The sequence below is a fragment of the Coturnix japonica genome, chromosome 14, assembly GCF_054131305.1.
Source record: "Coturnix japonica strain WE chromosome 14, WE-NBRP24, whole genome shotgun sequence".
NCBI classification, from domain to species: Eukaryota; Metazoa; Chordata; class Aves; order Galliformes; family Phasianidae; genus Coturnix; species Coturnix japonica.
Window position 1 is genome coordinate 1,936,374 of NC_140676.1, and position 27,479 is coordinate 1,963,852.

At 42.5% G+C, this 27,479-nt stretch overlaps 1 protein-coding gene across 6 annotated transcripts in view; it reads left to right on the top strand.

The window, feature by feature from the left end:
- The window catches only part of MEGF11 (multiple EGF like domains 11), a 254,537-nt gene that overhangs the window by 148,935 nt on the left and 78,123 nt on the right, over positions 1-27,479 (top strand). For all 6 annotated transcript variants that reach the window (XR_014934255.1, XM_015873314.3, XM_015873316.3 and 3 more), the window contains 3 exons: positions 18,646-18,892; positions 20,168-20,288; positions 24,641-24,777. Coding sequence is in view for 5 of the 6 variants with exons in the window: in XM_015873314.3 (XP_015728800.1) it covers positions 18,646-18,892; positions 20,168-20,288; positions 24,641-24,777 (505 nt within the window). In the remaining variant the exon portion in view is untranslated. The remainder of the gene's footprint in view (positions 1-18,645; positions 18,893-20,167; positions 20,289-24,640; positions 24,778-27,479) is intronic.

Genomic DNA, 27,479 nt, shown 5'->3' on the forward strand with positions numbered 1-27,479 from the left:
AACAAATAAGGGAAAACCTGGTAGATAATCTTCTGACAGACAGTACTTAACTCTGCTGTGAGCCAAACAGATTAAAAGCCCTGCTTTCCAGAAACTGGTCCCAGTCCCAAGCTGTTCCTCCCTACACTTCAGGTAAGGAAATATCCTCTAACCTGTATTTCCTACTGTGGAATGTGTGACATACCTCTGTCTCTCCATTGCCTTTATGTAGCAGCATCTGCACTGTTCTTTCGTGTCCACTTTGTAATGCTATTTGTCCCAGCATTCAGCTCTCATTGTACATTTGCCTACAGAGCTGGGAACAGCTTGGTTCCAGTGGCTTGCTTCAAACTCATCTCTGTTACAGTCTTTGTTATTGCACGTGGACACTGACGTTCTCATTGCTATGAGAAGTTGCTGTTTTCCTTGGGATTCAGACACTTTTGATTTCTTTACTGTTATTGAGGCAATCACGGGGGAGAGCCCTTGGTTGCTCCACACCCATGTAGGAAGGCCCCATTTCATTGCAGCCAGTTTAATTGCTGTGCCATTGCAGTAAGGCAGCAGTCCCTGGAGGGCTGTGCAAGGCATACCACAAAGCAGATTTGCTGCAAAGCTTTTCTCTGTTTCAAAGTTGTAACATTCAAATTAAAAGTAGCTAAATTTTTTTCTGTGCAGTTCCAGGTGTTTTTTTCCATCGTATCTGCAGAAGATGGAACTTGGTGAACAGGGAATTGCTGGAATTCCCAGTGTCTTAGAAATAGGGCTAAATAGGAGCTTGGATCACACTACTCTTTCTCTGTATTCTCTCTATTATTTCTCACCCTGAGAGCGCTGCTTGTGGAGGAAGTAACGTGAGATGCTGATGGGAGCGACGTCATTAGGGTGAACATGAGCTATATGCAGGACTGTGTCAATGCCTGTACATCCTGCTGCCCCTCTGAGCATCTTACCAGATGAGCTATTTGCAAAGAACAAAGAAGTGCTTACCACGCATATTTAAGCCTGTGCTCGCAGTTAAGTAGGTGTTTTGGAGCTGTCCGAAATGAAGATAAATTAGGAATTCAAAGCAAATGAGTCAGAGCACTAAGTTTTACGAACTCTTTCCTGACAGCTGCCTCACCGGTTGCTTTTTGCTTTAAGTCAGTTTGTGCTAGCTCGATTTTCTTGCTGCTGTCGCTATGGCTAAAACGCTCTTATTTGTATCATAACTTAATCACCAGATTGCTTCTCTGAAGTGCTGAAGCAGTAGATAATGTCTGTGTTTTTATTTGTGAGGTCAGGAGCACCAATTCATAGCTCAGGGATCATCAGCACCATTAGCTGACAGCAGAGTCCGTCCAGCCTGTGTTTTCTTATACTCGCTCAACAGAAAATCGATGGTGTCAGGAACACTGGGATAATTCTACTGTTACAATCAATACGCGCTGATTAAACTAGTTGTGTCTGTTGGGTAATTTTGCTGCATCATAATTAGAATTATTAATTAAAAATAGGAAATCAATTGACACAAATTAAGCAAAAAAAGAAATTTGCTTTATTTCTTTGACACTCTCTCCAGAGGCTTCAATAACAGTGACAACGTGGACGTGACCGAGTGGCATTTGTCAGTTTTTTAATGCTGTCCTAAGTTTTAAAAATTGACTGGTATAACCCGGCTAATACAGCTCCCAGGAAGTCAGACATCAGATGTGTGTGTGCAAGAAGCAGATATTTGTTTTATTGAAGTCATTGTTCCCTGCCTATCAAAGAGTGAAAGGCAAGAAGCCTGTGCCTGGCATGAGGAGCAGAGCAGGCTGGGAATGGAGGTTTTGGGGAGCATGAGCAGGCCCGTCCCCTTATCACACTGCTTTCTCTTTTTCAGTTAACAAGGATAAACAAATTGATCGTTTCTATGGTTGTTGTAATGAGCTGCCCATTGCTGGCTACTTCCCCCATGGGCTGGTGACCTTTGTTATCTTCATGGGCATATTATGTGGGGCACTAATGCAGGGAGTCCTTGGTGATGCTCTTTGCAAGGGAATGTAAAGCCTTCCTTTCAGTTGTTTATGTCTCTGTTATTTCTGGAATTTATGGGTGTTTTTTTCTTTCATGCCTTTTACTGTATTTCCCTCTTCATTTTTTCCTGCTGTGCATTTTCTCTTCCCTCCTCTTGCTCTGAGTTTTCTTTTCTCCATCCAATACTCTCCTTCCTTTGCTTTCTCCTCCTATTCTGTTTGCACACATTCATAAGAGAAGACTCAAAGTGCAGGAATACTTAAGGCCCACACATTACTGTGCTTTGCTCTACCAATTGCCATGTTTTCTCACTGGGATTTCAGAGTTGTGAATGATCTGCTTGCAGAAGGATGACCTGGTTTAGGTGAGGTGTGGCTCATGATGGTGGTGCTGGAGAGCGTAATGGCCAATCATCAGTGGTAAACCAGCTTCCTGATAATATCAAACTTGTATGACCTAATTACTAAAAGAGATGGTTGTGTGAGAAAAGCTCTGCTACTGTCTTCTGTCATCAGGCTCTTTGGTAGTTCCTAACGTCAGAATGCACTTTACAGATGTTGCACAGGGGCTTTTGAATAGCCTGCTGTGAACTGCAGAAGGGCATTGACCCATCTGCCCTGGCACGTTTCGTATTGTATTTTTAATCACTTTATTATTCTCCAGAATACCTTTCCCTGCCTCAGAGTGCAGTGAGTACTGGATAACCTGAGAAAATCATGAGAGTAAGAATTAATTCTTCCAATCTTCACAAAATATGAGATCAAAACCTAGTAAAAATCTTAACTGTTCCACTACATCTAACTTAAAATATTTAGGGGGAGCAAAAGCCCTCAGCTATTTGATTAAGATTGCTATAAATTAGATTTGGCTACGTCCTTAATGAAAAGGGGAGGAAATGTTTTCTTCTTTAATGGGATGGTGAAATGCTGTTGGGTAAACAGTGCTAAGCATTCCTGGGCCATGAAGTTAAAATTAACTGGCCTGTGGACTTAACAGCAATAATATTTAGATCACTGCTAATTAGCAAAGTATGGTTGCTAAATGTGTTAGTGAGAAAGGTTAGTATGATGGTGTCACTTTTCTAGACTTTGAGCTGGTTTTTAAGGGATTTTTTACAATAACACTATTTCATTGAAGTGTATTTCTAAGAACAGTCAAAAGCAACAGCAAATAAAAATGTCTTTGGTTTAAATGCCAAGACAGATTGAGTGGTTTGCACAAGCATCAGGAAAAGCAGAGTTGTTAAAAGTCCTAATCCAAAGACTTACAGTTCTATCTCCGGCGGGCTGAGCAAGCTGTCAGCTTTGACCTCGCTGACAATTGAGAACATATGGATACCACGGAGGATCTTTCAGATATGCTCAAGCACAACTGTAGAGTGCCTTATAACAAGGCTGTGGAACCTTGGCATCAATAAAGCATTTCACAGAGCTGGTGTAACTAGTGAGCTCAGGCGGAGGTACTGGAGCAGAAGCAGGGATGCTGGCAGCTGCATGGGCAGAGCTGTGCTCTGGGTGGGACAGATCAAAGATCTCCCACAAGGAAAATGTTACAGTAATTGAGAGTTGCGAAAACAAGAACTTGGAGTGACAGCTTCAAATCTTTTACACTAAGATTCAACCTGGCAGTATTTTGTGGGTGGGAACTAGAAGTTCTGGTGCCAGAACAAATCTGAGAACAAAACAAGTTCTAGGGCTACATTTGCAAAGCAAGTGGTGTCTTTGCTTTTGTTTCAATGGGCTGTGGATCACAATTTTCATTAGCATCCTTTCTTTTTAAGTCTTCGCTGTAATATTAGTCCTGTGCAAAGAAAGACCACCAGCATGGCTGTCCTGATCCTCAGCTGGAACCTCTTTCCATGAGTGAGATGCAAACAGGCAGCACAGGGTTTCGCTCATAATTGGAGGGCAGGTAGAAATCAATTGTAAGTTTATTTCTGAGGTGTAGATGAGTGACAATTGCTATTTTTTCAGAGGCTTAGAAAAGAGAATTAGTTGATTTATGCATAAAGCGTGCTTATTATCGCTTGGCAGTCAAACAGTGTTTGGATTTTCAGTGAAATTCAGAGTATTTGCATTATGAGCTTATAATTCTTTTAAGAGTCTGCAGGTCTAATAGGCTGAAGTTGCTTGAGTGGAGAAAGCAAAAAAACAAAACCCTTGAAATCTATATTCAGTTGACACATTTTAGAAACTTCTAAAAACTAGCATTTTCTCCTGTTTCTCTGTGTATTGTAGAGCCCTGAATTAAAAAGTGATACCAGGCATTTTAATCACAGAATCAGAGTATCCTGAGCTGGAAGGGACCCAGAAGGATCTTGGAGTGCAACTCCTGGCTCACCCTGGCACCACCCAAAGATGAGATCATACTGAGAGCATTGCCCAGATGCTCGTTGAGCCCTGGCAGCTTGGGGCTGTGAGCGCTGCCCCAGCAGCCTGTTCCATGCCCACCACCTCTGATGCAGAACCTTTTCCTGATATCCAAACATTTGTAAATGAAATAATTTTTCACACTACTATTAAAATTTGAAGTTAGCACATTTATGCACATCCTCTTGCAAAGGACAGGACACTGCTTTCAACAGCGACCATGAACATCAGTGGCCAGAGCCATCCCTGCAATGAATTAAGAGATTTGGTTATGCACTGCCCAACAAAGAGTTTCCGTGTTGCTTTCAACTCCTTTCAGCTCCTGTGCTGTGAGCTGCCAAAGAGCCTTCCACAGTCGGCTGACCTCTTGGGTGAAAGAACTGGGAAGTTGTGAAATGGTGTCTGGAAGAAGCTGATTGAATTGCCGTGTTTACTGCAGTTCCTCAAGAACTTCCTTGCTTTGCTAGCAAATTTAAAAGGTTAAAAATGCATATTTTTGAAAACGATGTGCACCTGTGTTCTCGAGTCTCAGTGGGAAGTCACCTTCTTCATCTTTCAAGTGCACAGACCTAGTAATTTCCACCACCTTAACACAGATCCCCCAATTTAATTTTCTGTCTGCCTTTCAAGAGGCAGGGATAATTCTTGGGCTCATGATGTTGCTTTCAAGTTTTCCTTATTTCTGATCTGCTGGGAATGAGAGAAATGAGTCAACAGTGGAGGTTTTTTAAGCTTTTTTTTTTTCTTTTTTTTTTTTTTCCCCCAAGATTTACACCAGCTCCCTGACAGAAAATGTTTGTATTCTGGTAGTTTGACAGAAATTAAGGATGTGCCAAATAGAAGAGTCTGCATACATGTGAGTTACAGAACAATATTCAAACTTTTCTAGCTACAAAGTCTCTGTAAGGACAAATCCTTCTGGTACATTATGAACTTAATTAATTTTACACTTAGCAATTTCCATTAGGGAACGTTTGTAGGAACTCCAGTAGTATCTGTGTGAAGTTTGACTGCCTTTTGAATCCCTCAATTTGCAGAAAATTCTAGACCATGGAGTCAAACAAACAAAACACATCGGGTGCCACTGCAGCCCATGGAAAGTTTTGCAGCAAATACCGTGTCACTTAGGCTGGGTTTTGTTTTGCTGGAGCTCAGGTGAGTGAGGAAATCAGCACAGGTCTGTAAAACCCCATGTAAGTGTTTGTGGTGATGGAGGTAAGCACAGAGAAAAAGGATGCAGTCCAAGTGTCCTGTGGTACCTTAAGGAGTGTGATGGAGCTGGGAACTGAAATGCTAGAAGTGGGAATTGTGTAAACTGGAACGGTTTTGCTGAATTACTGTAGATCAGCTGCACCTATAAAGGACTTGGAGATTTTCCTCAGTTTCTGTTGTGTGGTTTCCTAATGCAAGCTGGGGCTGTCCCCCAGACCAGCAGTGTCCCTTCACTCTGTACCGCCCACCTCAATTTGTCTCCGCTCGGGAAGCTTGGGGAATGGCACTTAGAGCAAGTGAACAAGTGATTACTGCTTTAGCCACCTTTAATTAGAGTCTAATTATACTGAATAAGCAATTATTAGGGTTGTATCCACCGCTGCAATCAGAGGGTGATGGCAGCAGAAGAGGCTGGCATTGTTTGTGCTGCGCTGGACTCCAGCCAGCTGGATCATGCGTGCCGCAGTCACAGCGCTGTGTAGGTGTCTCCTGAATGTCACTTGCTGTCACCTCCCAGGGCTGCCTGAAGCGATGCTGGCCAGGCTGCAGGTGCTCCTTCCTCAGGAGGTCCGAGTCCTGCACCAACCTCACCTTCAGTCTGCATCCAGTGATGTTACCTGCTCTGGTGTTCGCTTCGTTAACTTGAGTTATTGATGAGAGGGTGAAAAATACTTTACAAATTAATCTCTCTATACATAAAAAAAATGGTTTTTCATATGTTTAATTCAGCGTAGAATTATAAATGTAGAGAAAAAATATGAAGTGTAACATAAATTTAGACTTTCAAAACTGGACATAAATTTAGACTTCAGAAATTGGAGCTATTCTGTCTCCATGCTGCCACTTACTTTCTGGATAGCTTTATAGTTTAATGTAATTTGACTGACTCTATAAAAGACCATTCTAGGTGATAAAATATACTTTCTAGCTCATAAGTGCACCATGAGGATTTAGCCAGTGTTTGCACGGGACTTTGTCGATAGAGGCAGTTCTGTTAGGCATCCAAAAGCCCTGCACGCATTTTGATCTTATTGTGCAATTTAAAACCCAAATTGTTGCATATTCTTTATTATACATCACCGTACTTTGAATTTTATCTAGTAACGTACTCAGAATAATTAATTATTCAACTAATAATTATCCATTCTGAATAAAACAACTTGATTACTAAGCCTGATGATGAAAATCGAGGCAGGAAAGAACCCTTTCAAACACAACAACATTCTGCAGATATCCTTAAATATTAAAAGGGTGAGCTATATTTAGTAAATTCTTCCGAAGGGGAGAAGAACGGATGCTAATTTCCTGTGTCATCAGATTTGCGTGTGGATGTCAGCAGCATTCCTAAACCACCACCTACCCCACAATCACCACGCACACAGCACCAGGCAGCGTTCGACATTTCCCTGGGTGGTTCCTGTTTATCAGCAAGCAAAACGGTCTGCTTTGGGGTCATGTCTTTCGCATTGATTATTTAATACTTGGCGTGTGCGTGCGCTGTTTGCTCTGCTTGCTCAGTTACTCATCAGTGAGCAGAGAACCTTTCTTAGCAAAGGAAACAGGACAGTTACGGCATCAGTGTGATTTTGCAGGTGGCACTAATAGGCCTTGCTGTGACCAACCTCAATCAAATGCCATTACAGGCAACAGGAGGAAATTCCTTGACCGCAGAGGGCACTGGATGGTGCCCGCGGTGCCTGTGATGGGCACTGTACAGCATGGTCAGTGGGTAATTTTGATGATTGCCTCATCTGAAATCCTTCTTTTCCTTTTAGCTTTTTAAAATATAGCCCTGCTGCCAGTAGGAAAGTGGAGAGAGCTGAACATTGTAAGAAATCTGGCAATTAAAAACCTTAATGCACAGATGCTGTCTTCTCCTCCAGCAAAATCCTGTTTGCTTGCCTGCTGCCATCCAGCCAGGAAGGCACGTATGTCTGTTCTGCTTTTTACTTTTCAGTGACAGTTGTCACTAAGAAAGAGAAAAATTAAATTAATCCAGAGATAAAACTGTTACACGTGGGCAGTTCCTCGGACTGCTAAAAACGAGACTGAAGCCCTAAGCTCCGCACAGCAGAGGCAGCACTGGAACCACTGTGGGAGTTTTCCAGGTTCCTTGGGAGCTGACCCACTGATAGTGCTCCAGGCACGAGCACGTTGTTTGTAAACAATGAGGAAAACACATGTGGCATGATGAGTTACTGTTTTCTGACTGCCTGACATTTGATTGCTTAATGCACTAATCCGCAATGGTGAAACTGTTCCTGGAGCATTGGCTTCCATATGGTTGTGATTTTGTCAAAACATTTCAGTTCAGCAAACCCGGAGCTGATTGTGAGGATGAACAGTTTTGATTACCCTGTTTTTCAAAATGTAAAACAGTTTAAGAATTGTCTGTGTTTAACATCATAACAAAAAGTTTCATTTCCCAGTTTAGAGCAAGTTCTGGTTGGGAAACTGGCATTAATTTATGCCTCTCTGAGCAGCATTTGAACATGTTCAGAAGACAAAATACCAAGCTTTAGATATCGGATCTCAATAATTTATGAGCAAAGTCTATATCTTCCTCCTTGGCTTTCCAGAAAGAAACTGAAGTGCTGCCACAGGACAGTATGGATGGGAAGCTGCAGAAGGGCAGTCAGCACCAAGTCTTTATTTTCTGCTCTGCACTTGGGGCTTTTGCATTGTGGCTCTGCTGTGGGTGCAGACTGCTGGCTCAGGTTATGAGACCTGTGGCTGCTCAATGCTCAGCATTAGCATCCTGAGCAAGCAGTGCAGCAGTGCTGCAGCCTGTACTGCTGTGCAGGACACTGGGATTTTACTGCACGTACCTGCAGTGCTCCTTTGGGCCTCTGGTGTGTGTCATTTGCCATCCATGCCCACTGAGAGCCATCTCTGCTTTGACTCCTGGTATTAAAGCTAAGCAGTATTTGTCTGCCTTTCTGAGTACCTCTTTCTTTTCAGAGCATCCAAAATCATGGTGCCCTGAGACAGTGAAAAGAGGGGCTACATTCCAGTATTTCAGTCACCAGTCCATTAATATTTCTTGCAGTAGTTTACGATTTGTTATGTTCTGTTGATAAATATATTAAACAGATTTTTCAGAGGCTGTGCCAGTTCTCACAGTGTGATTTTGATGAGTGAACATTCTAGTTTTTACTGGGTTACATAGGGCAACACTTCTTTAAAAAACTGCTTCTTTTCATGTGCCTTAAAGGGACATTACTATTAATGGTTTATTGTAAGAGAAAGACAGCCGTGCATTTAAGATATCTTGAAGACATTAGGTAACATTAAAGAGCCATGTGAAGATTCAAGTATGCCTAGAAGAAAAGAGAACAGCGAGCAGCTTGCGTTGGATACCTGCACATAGCATTTTGTGAGCCTTTGAACTGTTTCAGATATAAAAGACACCCACATTTCAAAGGCCACCAGGCCTTCTGCTTCTTTAATTCTTTCCTGAAGTCCTTAGGTAACAGAATTCTCGCTGGGAAGATAAGATTTTACCTAGGTTCACTTACTGGGGCAGAACAGCCTTTAAGCTGATGGTATTTGGAAAGCAGTGCGCAGGCAGTACGGATGGGATGGGGCTGTGGTGTGGGGAAAGAAGCAGTTTTTCCTTTACAGCCACACTGCTGGAAATAAAAGCAAGTATCACAATCCACAGTGTTTACTTTGGGTTTCAGTATCAATGCAGTCAAATAAAATGCTTATTGACCACCTTAAAAATGGCTGGTGAGGCAGTGCTGTGTTATGCTATGCATGAGAGATGTGCTTATATGTCCCCTTGAAGGTGAATCTTTATGGTATGATTTGGAGCTGGGTCAGTAGCTGTTGCATTTCTCCCTTATGCTTATCTTGATAGCACCATTTTATCCACCCATCGGCCAAGCCTTATTGCTCATGTCAATTTGCATGTTGACCTGTGCAGTCAAAGGCAAAGAGCCGCATGCGTCCCTGTGTGGGGATGGGAATGACAAGGAACATACTCCGGCTAATCTAGTGGCAAGAAGATATTCTTCTTTAAGCACCACTGTAACTGAAGAAAGGTATATTGCATATCTGGCAAAACATCAGCAGGGTGACCTTCTGGTGTTCAGCTTATGTGCTGTGAAAAAAAAACAATAAAAACTCCCTGAGAGTTTTGCTAAATGGAGTTGGTCCCATTTGATCGCCTGTGGCCAACTCCAGGCTGCAGTCACAGGATGTGGGAAGGGGATGTCAGTGGTCAGAGCAGTGCAGGCTCCTCAGGCACTGAACGCTGTCCCCATGCACCACGCAGGGAGCTTGGTGGGCATCCAGCACAGCAGCCACCGTCATGGCCCCATAGATCTGTGCTAAGCTCTAGCAGAGCCAGGTGCTGCTAATAAGTGGAGACAGGGAATGGGTTTGTTTCTGAACCTGTCTCTGCTTTGCTAAGACCATACAGAGAGGGCAAGTTTCTTAATACTTGCATGGAGCATTTTATAAACCTTTCGACTGTTGCATACCAGACACAGATCCTTATTTACTCCCTCAATTTCTGTGCAGTTTGCTTTGAATGACTTCAGAGTAATTCTTTTGCAGTCTCTCTGATTGCCCCTGCAACACTTGGCTACTAAAGGATGCCTGAGCTCTTTCCCTGCACCTGTTCTGCAGTGCTTTAGGCATTTCCAGATGTGTGTCTACCCCTTCATGCAGGCAGAGCTGATAGTACTCCTGTGCAGAGGCATTACAGGGAAATTTCATGGCATGGTCAATGAAAATGTCAAATCCATTGTGGATATTAAAAGAGAGAGAGGAGGTTTTAGCTGGTCGGAAAGCAGAATTTGGAAATGAGCTCCTTGCAGATTCTATTATGACGAGCCCAGCCTAGACAATAATAAGTATTGATGGAAGTTTTGCCAGAGCAAAGACTGCTGGGTTTCATACAGAGGAAAGATAGTATCTTCATTTAGTTTTATTAGACTCCTGATACTCTGCCCATGTATTTTTTAATTCACCACAGTAAAATTCTAATTAAAGAACAGACTTTGCCTCCCATTAATATGACACTAAAAAAACCCAATACGTTTTAAAGAATGCAGCATCTTCTCTAAAAAATTATAATGAAAAGCAGCCAATGTTGTATAGAATGTTGTCGCTCCCTTATGAAGCGTTTCATGATTCTAAATTCCTTGTAACATCGAGACTGTCAGTGGAGTTAAAGGCTCATTAAGCTGAGCAGTAATTTCTGCAGAAAACAGGAAGTCTTCTCAGAGGTTTTTTTTTTTGTTCCAATTTTCACTTCTTTTGAAGCCTCTGTCAAAATAGCTCATGCTGGAAGTTACGAAAACAACACTTTGCTATCTATCAGGAGAAGATGCTGTTTCTTCTAAAATATATTGAGTTCATTATGGGATTTGACAAGGCAGACATCAAGATAATTCTACTTTTCCTGGACTTGGAATGATTTGGTTTTCATTTGTCCAGAGAGAAAATGTACAGCCAGGTACCAGTGCTGACCATTCTGCAGGGTGCAATGGGGGTGTTCTGAGAGGGAGGATCACTTTGGAAAGAAAACAGTCCCTCAGAGGATGCTGAATAAACTGCGGGGTCTTGAAAGTGGTGTGATTGAATTAGGTACCGCATGTTGGAGAGTCACTGACTAATGTGATCATCATCGGAGATTAAATCATGACCTAAATCAGCCACATGGTTCTTATCTGATTCAGACAATGAACTTCAGAGAGAATCAGTACAATCTTCCCTGAAGGATGAGAAACCGTCCTCCTGTCCCTAAGGTAAAAAAAAAAAAAAAAAAAAAAAAAAAAGTAGATTAATTTCCTCCTGTAAGTAATAATCTATCCATTTTGGGGGAAAATCAGCTCATGTTCCCTTCCCATCTTTTCCTCTCATTCTGATGAAGACTGATATATAAACTTGGAAAACTGGGTTGTCTGCAAGTTCTGCTGGCCTCAGATTAACCTCCAGGTTTTTCCACTTGGGCTGATAGTTCTACAAATGCCTATTTACACATGCAAAATAAATTCTCTGGGCGGTCTGAGAGATGTAAACACCAAGCCCGGTATTTCCTTTGTTGCAGGAGTGTATGCTGTGACTGAAAGTCTGGCGCTGGAGATAAAAATGCCAGTGAGTTCAGAGCATACACCATCACACAGAAAGCCACACGTTGGAACCTTAGGGCTGCAAAGATATGAGCTCAGAAAACAGAAAGTGCCAGTGCTTGTAAGCAGTAGCCTGTGCTCACACTGGGAAAGACAATATCATGATTCATAGACACAAACACTGAATTACTGCTGCCCTTCCAACCTTTAATCTGACATTTTCTGATTTTTTGTGACACCAACTTCATAAGTCAAATGTTTTATTTATATATGGTGTTCCATAGTTTGTTTGCTTTCCCCAGAAAGCAAATGGAAAATGCAAAAAATTCCATCAAGAGTGTCATGAGGCTGCTAGACATGTGGTTCATCAGCATGGACCAGAACAAACCTCTGACATGTGGGTAATGGGCTCGCAGGAGATGTCTGTCATCCTGACTGTGGACCTTACTGTGCTTTGTGCTTACTGCACTGAGATTAAACAGCCGGTGGCCTGTGGCTGCTGCTAGGAACAATGGTAAGAGAAGCCCTACTCAGTACCCAAAAGCTTTAATTACATATAGCTTTTAATGTAGATTAAATCTTTGAGGATTAAAACTAATGAATTATCATGAGATGGTGCCGAGTATCTGCAAGTTGCATTTTTTATAGCTGGGTCAGATACTGGTGGATTCTTATTGAGGACATCCCTGAGTATGGGACGGTGCTCTGCCAAGTGCCGACATGTTGCTCTGTGCATGGACAGGGTCCCAAATTGTTGATGAAAAGGATAAAAAAGTGAATTGTAACCCACAAAAAACTGCTAGTTTAGTTGACTGATTTAAACCCATATCGGTTTTGCCTCCAGCCAAACCTAGAGACGATAAATTCTGCTTAACAGACAGAGAATTTGTTGGGAGCCACACATAGGATGTAAATGGCATTTGCAGCAAGGTTATGTATTAAAAACTTTTCGTACTTCATTACCACCTAACACAGTATTTACTTACAGAAATCCACCTTCTTTATTGTATACTTAAAACTGTAAGACCTGAGGAAGACACCTTGCTGCATCGCAGGTTATTGGTGTCTTCATGCAGTTAAGAAAATCAGCTGCAGCTTAAGCAGTGTGGCCTAATCCATCTGCACCCACTGGTGTGTCTGTTGTATGGAGGACGTTTTCTCCTTCCAAACACCCAGAATTTGAATGTTGGTCTCTAAGCATTTGCGGAAACACTTTTGAATGGAATTTCTGTAAATCTGGGTTATTTTGAGGACAGCCACGGTCCGTAAACATGTGTTGGAAACTCTGAGGATAAACAGTCTTACAAGATAAACATTTTTTTGGTTTAGAATCAAGCAGATCAGCGAGTAACTTTACAATATACTGGCAGATTCCTTTCACAGTGTGTGGGTATTTTGTGCAGTGCCAGCACAAGGGATGCATTGCGCGGCTCAGAGCCAAACCCCGTGATCTGTCACTGCGAGAAGATTCCCTTCTCACAAGCCTCGTTTCAAACCTATGGCAGCCTTGGCTTCCGTTTCCAAAGGTGTTGAACTGTGCCAGAATGAATCATGTTTGTACCATGAATAGATATCAGCTCGATACAGGGGCTATGATTTTCCTATTGGGCTAAGTACAGGGAATAAAAAGCTAATTGATTGTTTTAATTATTTATTCACTACGTCCAGGCCTATGTTTTAGCTTTTGCTGGTTCTTCTCCTGGTTTGCCTTAGTTAGACCAACCATTTTAAACCCAGTTGGATTCCGGAACTGAGTTGGAGGTAGAAAAACAGAGTTTGGGCTGCATTTCACCTTAATTTGTACTCACAGAATCATTGATGATGATTACATTTATACCAAAGGGAAATTCTGTCCCTGATTTCAAAGAAATTCTAATATAATCCATCTTAAAGAACGTCTTCCTAGGTTTAGTAAGCTCATTCTGTTTATTGTTTGCCTTTTTTAAAAGGTAGCATTTAAACATCTCAAACTTAATTTGGAAATATTCCAGAGCATTGGTTGCTGACCATGAGCTACAATGTATGCTTAATTCATTGCACATTTGCAGAAGGATCCTTTGAAGAATGGATTCACCAAAAATGGCCACCAGGCAATATGGTCCCAAGTCCTCAGACCAAGCAAAGCAACCATTAGAAGTTTTCAGCCGTGAATTCTTCATGGTGTTGATGAGCATAACGCTGTCTTTGCACACCAGAACATACACATACAGGCTTGTGCCATTAAGAACATGGGCTGTAAGACTGCAGATTCTGGTGCTGCTGTGAAACAAAGTGCTGTGATGGAAAAGTGTTGGAAGAGCACTTCTGATTCTCTCATTGGGTTCAGTCCCTTGATACTCAGCATGCCTTCCTTGGAAGTCATTTTATTTATCTGTTAAGTTTTCAAACTCATGTGTTTGCTTCACATATGTTCAGCTTCCATTGCTGCCCTAAATATTGGGCAGCTCTATTGACCCAGAGTGGAGCAATTCACTAATCATTCCTGGAGGGGAGTGTAGTCATTCAGGAGGGATGCAGCACATCCAGTGTGTCCTCACTGTATTTTAAAGGACCAAGCTGGTGACTGGGTAACACGCACAACTACAGCAGGATGCATGCAGCACCACCTGCAATGAGCCCTCGCTCCATCAAGCACTGAGGCTCCGGGGTGGGGGCAGAGATGTGGAGAGGAGGAAAACACTTTGTGCTGTATTGAGCAACCTTTCCTCAGAGGGATGAATCTTTCACCTGTCACGCTGCCTTATGCAGACAGCAGTAATTACGCTTAGGCAACGAGCATCATCCTTTACAGAGTTATTTTCATTTTTATTGGTGGCAATTAATCTCCAGTCATATTTTTGAAGGAGAATAAGTGAACAAGTTGGCATGTTTGCCAGGCACTGTTAGCACGTGACCTGAAATATGGCAGCTCCCTTTAATGCAGCACCTCCCAGGAGAGCGGTAGCTATTCCAGACTCATCTCTCTTGGTATTGACAAACACACATGGAGTCTAAAGGGAGCATTTGTACCTTCCTGGCATCGCCATTCTCAGGTTGCTTTTCTTATTGATGGTACAGTTAAAGTCTCTGTATCATTTTGACGTTTTTAATGGCATATGCATTTACAGCATAGCTCTTGTGTAAGCTTTAATCAGTGTTCTGTTCACATGTTGTTGCTATTATTATTTATCTCTATTATGGTAACACAGAGAGGCTATCAACAAGGGTAGGATTACACTATGCTAGGCTTGGGTTCTATTTAACACGGTCTCCCTGTGCACACAGGAGAGGTGGTGCTGGTGATTTGGTATCACAGTATCACAGGAGCTGGAATCACTGTCCCACTCCAGCTGGGATTTACTGTACTGATGTACGTTGCAGAAATATGTCCCAGGTACTGAAGTCTTTGGTTCCTTTTGTTTTTAAATTTTCTAGCTGGAACTACTAGACCTCAGTGCCACGGCTGTTTACACACTTGAGTAGTCTTGTGGTCCTACTGAGTATTATGGTTCTGAGATGGAGCTGATCAGCTCTGTGCATTGGATCAGCTCTGTCTTTGGAATGGTACAAAGCTTATTTACCATGGTGCAGATCTACGTGTTAGCACAGAGTAAATATCACATAATGCCCCAGTGATATCATGTGGGTAAAGAACTTACTTGCAACCCCACGTTCTATCGCAGCAGAATGAGACTTGAGAGGAAAAAAAGGAAAGAAATACAAACCCAAAAACTGATGAACTTTGAGCAACAAAGATGTTATTTTCATGTGAGGATACTGCAGTGTAAAATCAAGTGAACATGATATTTCGTTACAGCAAATTTTACATTAGTACGGTGCCAGCAAACTTCACTCATTTCCTTTTGCAATTAATCAGCAGTAGATTAAGTGATAGTGCATGAAATGGCTCTGCTCATTGTGACCTGCACAGGGCTTGAACTGACAGCTAAAGCAGAAAATCTTTATCATCTGAGGTAAAGGCTTAAATCTAGAAGGGGCAACCCATCACCGCGTTGGTATGATCCCATCACTAGATAGAAAATGGGATGTTAGCCCCAGTTCTACATCAGTGCTATGGCTTGGGTCTCTTAACTGTTCAGAGAGCTGCAGTCAGTGTGCTTGCAATTTTAGGAACATAAAAACGAGTCTAGCAACTGCAAGGGCAGTATCAGGCATTGTAAATGTGACACAGTAAAAGCCCCTTCTTTTAGTTCTGTTTTTTTCTGCCTTCCATGAGCACTCAGATGTACTTTAATCCTCATTTTATGTCCTCTCACTAATAAATCCCCATGAAATTCACATTCTTAGTAGCTATCTGGTATGCCAAGCTGTTTTATTTCACAGATAATTAAAACATTTTGGCTAGCTACTTTGGGCTAAACATACTGAATGGTGCAATGTGTGCTCACTGGTGCCTTGTACTTAGAAGCCTATGGAAATTCTGTTTGTCAGCTGGTTTTCTGGTCACTGCAGGCTTCTTCTTTTATCCAGATTTGGTTTTTTGTTTTTTATTGTGTTTGTTTTTTTAAGATTTTACAACCGGTTTGAGGAATTTCTGCTCTTTCCTGGAATGTTTTGTTCTTTTTGCTTAGATTGTGGAATGAAATTTGGTGCAGTAAGAAAGCAAGCATGTCACCAAATATAAATAGTAAATAAGTGTTTTAATAAGTGGCTTACATAATGGAGTTGTGTTTGGGGCAGACACTGTAAAAACTGAGCAAGATGATTGAGCTGATGCTGGGAAATATTTTTCCCATCCTATAAAATGTTTCACTTCCTTTCAAAGTGAAAAACACAAACCAAGCAGACAAGTCTGATAGTTGGAGCCTTTGTCTGCAATATGGAAGACAAAGAAACAGCTCACATCTTCTAATGAGGGTTATTATTTGTATTATGCCAATTAGTTGCACTTGGAGTTATATCAGCCCAGAGCATCTGCCCTGGCAGTCGGGGCTCAATCGCTGGCTGAGGTGAGGGAAGCATCTCATTCCTGGATCAGGAAGGGTCAGCTTTGATTCCTGCACTTCACTTCCCCACACACGAAAGAAAGCTGCCTACGCTTGTAACTCCAGGTCCTTGCCCTTTGCGGAGGCACAGAGCTGCATCCCTTGATTTTTAAGTCCTGCAGAAAACAGATCTGTATTTCTGGAATGGAAATTGCAGGGAAACCCCATCAGCTCCATCAGATTTGCTTCCTGCCCCGGAGGGCTTACAGAGTCTTACCAAGTGTCTGTGTGAAATAAAGATAGATCGCCTCTTTCACAGATTCATGGTAATAATTTAAGACTTATAAAGAGTAAGATTTTGTTTGCTTGGCTCCCAGTGGTGTCGGTAAGAAACTATCATCCTTTGCAGTGGAAGAAATGAGGCAAAGGAGTAAACTGCGTTACATGAGGCACAGTGTTTTGTACAGGAACATTCTGCACACTCTGCTTTCTGCAGGACACAAAACCACATGTGTATCCTGTAAACCCCTGCGGGTCCTCCTAAAGGCTCTGAAATTGTCTTCTCATGGGTTTGTTTTGGTCTTTGACGTTGTTGCTTGGGAAACACAGATTTGTGAATTGATGATCAGCAGCGCTAGTTGAGTGGAATATCTTTCTATCCCTTTTCTGCTGCATATCCTCAGACTGACCAGTGGGTATCTGACTTCTCAGGAAGAAGAGGGACAAAAAGCTTGCCAGAATTAGCTAAGAAATACCAGCGTCCACTGTGGGTTTATAAGCACATGCTGTGGAAGAAAAGGGCTCTGAAATTTCTCGGACAGGAGTTTCTGGCTTATGTGGTGTTTATATTTGAATTGCTAAGTCTAGAAATGGCCTCCAGCCCCGAGAAGCTGTGTGTCACCTGGGGATTAGTTTACATGTTTGCAAGTAAAAGAGTTTGTGAAGACAGCTATGTCGATGGGATTACACACTCATTTCCTGCATGGCAGAGGATTTTACACTGGCAGGAGAGTGTCTGCCAATATAATTGAAGCCAGCTCTGGTTCCCAGCTGTACTGGGAGCATGGTCTGTAACTGTGTCTTTAGTAGCAATTCTGCCAGTAACTGCATTGTGAGCAGCAGGCACCGCTGTACTGACAGACTGGGAAGTGCAGGGTAGGACTCAAAAAGAAATCCTTGTTTTCTTTCTGACCATTTATGGAGGAAGCTTTAACCCCTGGCTGTTCCCCTGCCTGTTACTATGCGTAAATATTACACATGTTTTTTGCAGGTGCTGATTACTGTTTCTATAGCAAATCAGGATCAAGCTGCTTCTGTACTTCTGATTTCCCTCTCATCCTGGGTGTGATCAGGCAGGATTGCCATGTGAATGGTTCTCACTGTGCCTTAATGCGTTCTGTAGAGAATCTGCCCTCCATGTCAATGACCTTAGCCTTGGGAGCCCTTCTCTAGTGCTGGTACATGCTGTTAATGGCACCAGAATTACCTGATGTACACACTCCATACCTTCATCTCTTTGTCTGGGCTCAGAAATCCTGACTCCAGTGTTGTTTTCTGCTCTGCTATCTCTTTACTCCAGAAAAAAAAACACAAAGCAATACAACAAAACCCAGCTCCATCAAAGGAGATAGCCTTCTTTAGATTATATTTATTATCTCAAGGGAACAGTGCAAAGAAACAATATTTGATGACATTATTAAATCTACAGGTTTTGCTTGGCAATTCTACCTGCCATTGAGTGCACTGTAGTCAAGATGTGATCTTCTGCATCTAATTCCACTATAAATTCATTCCTCCCAGCTATCTAAGGGCACTAAGATACAGGATATTAAAAGATTTAAGTTCTGATCCTATAAAGGTGTTAAACAAGTCCTCAAATCTAGGTGTATAACTGATGCTACTGACTCCTCGCATGCTAAAGCACATTGCTGGCTCAGGGGCTGGGTTTAGAAGGTTTGAGGGCTCTTTAGAAAGATGCTGCTTTCTGCTGATGTCCCTTTGCTCACTTGCCAAGGGCAAGAGGCTGCAGTGGGATGATTGTGCCACACGCATCTACCCATCCTGCTCAATGTTTTACAGGTTGTGACAGCGATCACTGGGGACCGCACTGCAGCAACCGGTGCCAGTGCCAGAACGAGGCCCTCTGCAACCCCATCACAGGCGCCTGTGTCTGCGCAGACGGGTACCAAGGCTGGCGCTGCGAGGAGCTCTGTGAGCCGGGGAGCTACGGCAAGGGCTGCCAGTTCCAGTGCCAGTGTCACAACGGGGCGACCTGCGACCACGAGACGGGAGAATGTCACTGTGCTCCTGGATACACGGGGGTGTTGTAAGTTCAGTACTTTACCCCGCATTGTTTAACAGCTTTGCTTTGGTTGCTATTAATGCAATGAGTGATTAGTAGAATTTGCACAATCTGTACATTACGCACTTTCCTTTGGAGAAATCAGGTAACAGAATTTCAGAGAGGCTAAATAAAGGAAATCTCTGTTATTTGCTGCTAATTATACCTGTCTGCATACCAAAACAAAACTTACTGCTAGAATGAACTTAAAACTCCATGACATTTCCCTAATTTCAGTGTGTGAGTGCAATCCAAATTACAGTTCAGTTTATTTAAGCGGATGGGCACTCTACTCGTTAGCAGTCCAGTGCAGCATCAAATGGGACTTACCATCCCCAGATTATTTGGCTTTCTATCCAGCAGAGGAAGCATTACTGGTAACTATATGAGCTTACTATCTAGGGGGTAAATTTTTAGCGTACTGAGGAGGGATTTAGCGGTGTGATTCCTATTAACTTTAACGAGAATCATGTAGCTAAATCCCCAAATACCACACAAAGTTTACCAGTAGGATTCACAAAATCTGCATATTAATTTTAGGACAGCAAGAAATAGTTCCTTGTTTAAAATTGCCCACAGTGTAACATCAGCACTCATTAGAGATCTTTCAGTAGTTTCAGAAGTAATTATGCTTTTCAGAACTATTTAAAGGGAAAAGATAATTTACTCACTGAATTTGGCTGGAGATCGATTACAGGTGACTTAATATTTCTGCAGTCTAATAATAGTTGTTGGCCAGCGTGAAGAAGGTAAAAAAATACAGGCAATATTAACCCTCATAAATAAGTGATATGCTTTTTGAATATTTTATTTAGTACCTGATTTCCTCATAGCCTTCTGACCTCAGTCCTGGAAGCACTCACTGCTAAATGTTCTGCATGCTATTAGGGTTGGTCCCATTGATGTTAGTATGTCTGTTCTCAGCAGTGAGCACTTGCATGAACATCCTTGTCAGAGAACAGCCACCTACTGGAAAAACGTAGAGTACTGTCAGATACATGAGAGTTGTCTTATTGAATTAGGTAGAATTTGGTGTATGCATAAAGGTTGCACACACACATCAGCCTTACAGCATTAGATCCCCAGTGCATTAATAACCCCAGCAGAAATAAGGGAAATGATGGCTAATTGGCAATGTCACCTAAATCTTGCTCAGCTTTCACTCTCATTATGACCTGTGCTGTGGATTTTCCTCTTAATGTTTCCTGTAAGTTCTTTTAAATGATCCCTTTGGTTTTTGTTTCTTCTCTCTCCACAAAGCTGTGAGGAGCGCTGCCCTCCCGGCAGCCATGGAGCTCAGTGTGAATTGCGCTGCCCATGTCAGAACGGAGGGGTCTGCCACCACATCACCGGGGAGTGCTCCTGTCCTGCGGGATGGACGGTATGGTGGTGGTTCATTTGGAGGTTGGAACAGGGAGTTAATTGCTTACTGTCTCAGCAGATGCCTGCCCTGTGTGCTTATGGTGTATATATTCTATTTCTTGTCATGAGGATCCCATAGTTCTGAAACTGGGGCCTCCTTTGTTGTGCATGCACAGCACTTAGGCCACCAGCCTTTGTTGGGTAACCTTCAAAGAGTTAAACAAACAAATTAGAACTACTCGTTGCTCTTCTGTGTGGGAGGAGAAGAGAGGAAAAATGGCCTCTGCAGTTCTTTGAAATATCTCTTCACTGTTAGACACTGCCCTCACATGGGTCACATGGGACAGAAAGCTCAAAGCCCATTTCGGCACCGTACTGCTTCCCTTTCAGGAGAAAGGGAGAGAGAGAAGTCAAGGAGAATGCAGTGGCTCAGGGAGTCTTTAAAGCAGAAGGAATGTACGCAGGGAGACAAAGACCAGTTCAGCATCCAGTTCTTACTCATGCAAAATTTCCTTTGATTGCAGTAGATTTGCTTGCATCAGAGGTTGCCCTGGAGAGAGCAAATTACCCTAACCTTTAATCCTCCATGTCAAGAAAGCAAGGCCAAACATTTTAAAAGTCCTTAACTTTATCAATAATGTGATAATTAACTCTCTCGGGGTTTGCCAAGTCTCGCAGGCCTACATACCACTTAGCTGTGCTAAGTCTCTTGGCATTTTTCCCATACCGGACAATTAGTTTCTTGGCAATCTTGCTGTATTTTAATGCATGCAAGTACCATGGCTTTTTATTTTAAGATGAGGAAGATCCTGATGTCATCATATCACTGCAGCTTCTGTTATGGGCCCTATACCCATTAAAATGTCTGTGGACTATGAGATGTTTATGTTCCTTTGGATTAGTGCAGCAAATGTGCCTCCATTTAGCTTCTTGAGAAGCATTTCAAATAACGAAATAGTTGGAACTTTCAGAAACTAAATAAAGACAGTGGCACCTTGCCCTGAACTGACATTCAGTGGAGGGAAACAAAAGGTTATTTCCTAGAGTACTGGAGCTAATGCAGTAGGTAAGCAAATCAGATAATTGGGGGCCAATCAGCCCATTCTAGCTGCTTGTCTAAGGACTAATTACTAAAGTGATTTACATTAAAATGTCACTTTTAGGGTAAATTTGTCCCACCTCCCTTATCTGCTGCATGCCGGTATTTCTGAGGATCAGAGCTCTTTTTATTTTTAGGTTTTTGCAAATTTACAAAATCGCTGAAAAGATTAGAGAATATCAGAGTAGAGCAGGAAGTTTTTAGATATCTTTTAGGATGCAGCATGGACCCTAAAGAAGAACCACAGCACTGGGGCTGTACAACAAAAGTGGTCATGTATTCTGGCCCACTCCTTCCCCATTCCTTGCAGCTCGGAGTTTCTCCTCTGCATTTTTAATGGCCAAGAGAGACTCTCCTGAAAACTGTTTTGTTGGCTGCTCAGTCCCCAGAGAAACCCCTGAGTTAACAATTGATGTCTGAAACAAGTCTAACTGAAAACTGGAAAGAGAGATCAAGTATTCTGGGGGAAGAAACTGAAATTATAAGTAAAAGCACTCAGCTTGTAAATGTTGAGATTTTAAGTATAAAGTATCTCTCCAGGGTTTTAATGAAAAGTTGGTAATTCAGTACACAGGGAGAGAAAAACATTTTTTCATGCTATAATTTTAACTCTTGGTGGTTGGCATGGTTTGTGAAGTGAGACACAAGTGGGCTGTAAATGAGCGAGAGATGGGAACATTCACTATATTTCACACCACAGATAGTCTTTGACATCCGGAATTTTACTTGCTGATTTTCAGGCTTGAGAATGCATGTATGTATTGAATATACCATCATATTGGAAGTAGAGAATTCTCTCTGGATTTATAGAAGTGCAAATCCACTTGGATTTTATTGCTGCTGGAAGAGCTGTGGCTATTATCCTTTCCTCAGGTAGATTTATTAACAGCAGCTCAGTTCCCTTAGGGACTAGGTTGGCTATGGGATATGGCAGGGTAGGTAGTGAACAGGATGAAGTTCTGGGGCTCTTAGGCTCTTCCTTGGGTCTGCCATCTTCAAAGCCTGGTTCTTTCATTACTGGTAATATTCCTTTCCTCCAGCTTCCTCCCACCCAGTGCAGACTCTCCTAGAAGCACAGCAAGTTATGTGAACTGTGTCCCACGAGGTTTCATTGTCCCATGGGTTTCTTACCAAGAGAATGATGGTGAATGAGTCAACAAAATGTGGCTTCTTGCACACTACAGCGATGGAGTTTTTCCACTTACGCATATTTGTGGGGCTGGGAGTTGGTGGGTGGCTGCTTTAGGGCCTCATCAACCATTTACAACCTTAATTCTATACATATTTCTCATTTGAGGTATTAAATCCTCCAAGCACCCTCTGGAAGTGGGGAGAAAAATAAAATACAGGTTTTTACAATGCTTCTCAGAAGCACTTTTGAAGGACTAAATTTCCATGCTCAGGAAGGCAGCAATCTTTCCTTGTGTGACAAAACATTTATCACTAGCAACACACCCTCTTTGATCCCAGGTCCCATTCTCAAGGCTCTGCATCATGTTGCCATGTATAACACGTTCTGCTAATCACTTCTTTCTCATTCCCTGAAACAGCTGCGCTTAATGCGACCATGCTTTGGATTTTTGTCCAGTTTTCTTTCTGTCATTGATTTTTAACATGGGACAGAGGGATGAAGAAGAGACAGTAGATGTGAAAAAGAAATTCTTTTCTGTGCTGCAAAAATTGTAATAATACAGCATGCAGTGTCAAAAGCAGAAGCTGGTGTGATCAGGGCCTTAAAAAAGCTGCTGATGGGGTGAAGTTTGTGGATTAGATGTATAAGCAGCAGGAAATATTGGTCTGACATTTGATCCTCCAGAGAGGGATGTTTTGGATTCCCTTAGTACATATTAATGCAGAAAGTATGCCTAAAGATTCTCTGGGCTCCAAGGGAATGCATCAAAGAGTATTGCTTTCTCATCATTTGTTGATAGAAATCCTGTTCCGTTTGAGATGTGAGAGGGAAAGTATTTATTATCAAGATAAATGGATGCTTACATTTTCAGATATATAGTGGTGTGTATTACTTAAGCCCAGAGACACCAAGTTTTTAACACTGTAATCTGAGTGTTCTTGAACTGAGGCCAACCTGTCTGTTTTACAGCCAAGGAGCCACCTATCACTGGCTGAGAAAGGCTTGAAGCATCTACTTCATGACTGCATTGAAGAGTAGCCTATCTGCTTTGGGACTGTTGATATTGCTAAACTTTCCAAGCTGTGGTGAGGGAGAGCCCTGTCAGCAGTCAGTCGACTGCAGCCATTAATGCTCCTGAATTATGTTTTCTATGGGTTTTGTTTAATACGAATTTCTTTTCAAAACTCAGAGCCCCTGAGGCTTGGTTAGGGATATAAGACTTCTGGGAGATTAAAACAGAATAATAGGGAGAGAAAAAAACATTTCTGTCCAATGCTTTGCACTGTGCATGGCACTGGCAGCAGCTCTATTTGCTACAGTGGCCAAAAGTTTTCCATTATAGACCCTGTCCTCAGATTTCTGCACTGCCAGAATTGTTTTGGCTGAAATTACTCAGCTGGATGCCAGCCTCAGATTTTATGTTCAATCGCATTAAAAAAAACAACAACCACAGCAACATTCATACAACTTCTAAGAAAGTCTGTAGGGGAATCTTTGTGAGGCCTTGACACTTGGCAGGGGGTGTTACGGGATACCTGGGGGAAAACTGCCTAAATTTGGCAGATAAGTGCTCCAAAGGCACTACCCATGGATAGCATTCTTTGTGTTGGGAAGAACCAGCTGGAGAAAGGCCTGCCCTGAAAGCTTTTCCTGATGAGCAGTGCCAGAGTGCACAAAGAGTGACTGACTGTCTTGTCTTTACTTTCAGTGCAGCCTCTCTGACAATCCCCCTCCTCCCAAACATTCACTTTGAGACACTTACCCAGGGTAGATCCAGCAGCTTCTCAGACTTCATTTCACTTAAAATCATCAGCCCAAATGCAGCTTTGTAGCCTTCTCTAGTTCCCTTTGACCTTTCCTAAGACCCCTTGTCTTTATTCAAAGGGTGCGGTATATCCTGATGCCCCAGGCGCAGTGTGCAGGGGAGATGCAGTGAAGGGAACTGTGAATGACTGTACAGTGGGGAGAAGAATCCCTCTGAAAGTAGACAGACATTTACTTCAGCAGCTGAGACCATCTGAGACCATCTTAAACAGAAAAAAATATCTCCACTGCACATGCATGTAGTTTTAGCAAGAGGAACAACAAATATCCAACCTTCTTAAAGGAGTTAATGACTGAAATATTGCTCTTTCTGCAGGGGCTGGTGTGTGCACAGCCATGTCCTCCTGGGACATTTGGAGTTAATTGCAGCCAGGACTGTCCATGCCACAACGGAGGACACTGTGATCCCGTGACAGGAAAGTGCATCTGTACACCTGGATATATTGGAGACAGGTAAGAATCAAACCCTCAAAGCCTTTCCTTTTAACCAAGAATTGGCAATGTTTCTATCTCTGCTAGGGCAATCTTACTCTTGAAAACCCAGTGTTTTGCTTCTGTTGCAGCTATTAGGTTCATCCTTCTGCAGCACTTCAAGTATTATAAATGTGGCAATCTTATTACTTTTTATTGGCAATGCTTCCATTCACCGTTTTTTTAATATAACTTTTAAAATTTAATGGATTAAATTTAATTTAGATATTTACAGTGATAAATTTAATAGAGAGTATTACATGTTTACAAGATATGTAAATGAACTATATTTATACAAATTAATATCCTCAAGAGTAAGCAATGCAGCAGTTTAATGTTTCCGTCAGCCCTTCTATGCTGCTGCAGCACCGATCCATCTCAGGCACCAACAAAGGGTGATAAATCCTCAACATTTATAAATGAACGGCCTCGCCCACAAATCAATCTAAGATGATAATGTTGCTCTACAGAGGTGTCACAGGTCTGGCAAAATGACTACACAGCAAAGTTGAGGTGGGATTGTGACATGTATTGGTTTAGCCCTCCAGCTAATCCTGCCAGTAGGGCTAATGGTGGTGAGGAAACTGTAACTGAGCAAGCTTCCACATGCAGATTTTACTAGGGATTCAGCTGTGTCATTGGGGTTTCCAGAGGCCCTGAGCACAGCTCACTAGTGTTTCCTATGCTAAAGCCCTTTGTCCTGTATCTTCCCTTCTTTTACTAGCTAGAATGAGCTAGTACTGCTCTGCTGAAATCTGCTAAAATTGTACTTCTGTGCAGCAAAGCATAGGAATTTCTTATTTCCTGCCTCACTGCATAATCAGCAGGTATTTACAGCACATGAACTGACGAGTCTTCAGTATGCTCTGTGGTTCACAAGGCCACATTCTGTCCCAGCAAATGTGGATGCTCCTTGTTTCCATTTTATTGACGGTGGTAATTGGCAGGGGGCTTTGGAGATTATGGTGGAAATATTATTTCAAATTAATTTAGTAGAGAAGGCATCAGTGTATCTCTTCCCCCATCCTCCATCTGGAGGCAGTGATTTCAAGATCCCTGGGATATCCTGTGTGAGCGCTGTGTGTGATTAACCAAAGCTTTCTCTTTCTCAACTTTTGGAGATAATTCCACTTGAAGAAGCAGCTGTGCAGCCTGGACAGTTCCACAGCTGACCATACTTCAGTCACAAGCCGTCCTCGGTCCTGGCTCTCTTGGAGGTCTCCTCGTCTGGTTGCTGTAGACTTAGATCAATTCTTGGCCATAGGTGAATCGACAGCATTAGAGCTGTCAGGAGCCTCCAGCCAGCAACTTACAGCTGAGCCAGCTTCTTTGCTCAGCTGCCAATATAGCCTCCAACCACGAGGGAGGACATGCAGCAGAAGAGCTGGCTCTGTTACAGGAGTGTGGCATGGGGAAACAGCAGTGATGGAGTTGCCATACTTCCTGTAATGCTTAGATGTAATCCATAAAAAAGAACAGAGAAAGAACACTGGGGAAAGGGATGGCAAACAGCAGAAGACACAGTTCTGCCTCTTGCCAAAAGCAGAGGTACTTATACTTCATCTTCCTTGGAGAGGGCCTGGAGGAGGGCATGTGTGCTCTCCAGATCTGGACTTGGAGAAAAGTGGTAGACTTTCCAAGGTGTGCCTTGGAAAAACAGAGCAAAGCAGGGAGGCAGAAAGTAAAGTACGACCAGCTGGAAGCCAAGGCAAGAAGCTGTCCCAGAGAACCTGTACCTGGGTAAAACCCTTAGAAGTAGCTCACCTGCCCTCACCTGCAGCGGGAGAGTAAAAGATAGAGTGAAGGGAGAGATCAGAAAGCGGAAATGCAGGCTCTGTTTCTGCTGCTGTCTTTCCACATGGGAAGACAAATGAGAGCAGAGGAAAGTAAAGCAAAGACTTTTTTGCTAAGGCTGACATTAGCCTAGAAATCACCACCTTCCAATTGGGTTCTTGGGAGCCTGAAGCATGTTTGTCTCAGCCTTTATTTGGGGAAGTGAACATTGGGCCCATTGCAATCACTTGGGCTGGGACAGTGCATTGCCTGTAAGGGCTGTTGTGAGCAGGTGTGCGTGCACATGCCTTGCTGGCAGCTGCAGCCTGCAGATGGGAGATTGCCCATTGATTTCAGTGAGGCAGGAGCAGGCACAGTCTTAAAGAAGTCTAGATTGCTTTCCTTAGTTGTGTGTTTGCTCAGCATGGACAATGGGATGGATTAGTCAGCAGCATTTTAGTTTACAGTCAGTTTTATTTTCTGGGTCTCACGTAACCATTGCAGTGTTACAATATAATTGCAAGTACAGCAGGAGATGCCGCTGCGCAACAAAATAATGTTTTCTTTGCAATTCTACAAGGTGCTGAAAAAAGAATTTCTTAGTAATAACAGATTTAGTGAATAACCACAATAAAAAAGTAAACACTCAATCTACTATTATCCTCTCTAATTGTCAGTGAGAACTGGCTCGTCGTCTTGTGCAGGGGATAATAACGTGTAGTTGGATTAATATCGTTGGTGCTGAAATGGTCATAAAGGTCTGTGTAAGTGTAATTGCAACACTTTATTCCCCACCTGCTTTCCAGGAAGAGGCAACACTCTAAATATCTTGTAAATTGCCGTCACTATTAATAACTGCAGGCAGCTCTGTGCTGAAATGACGGGATGTGTCATGCAAATGTGTGCTTTGC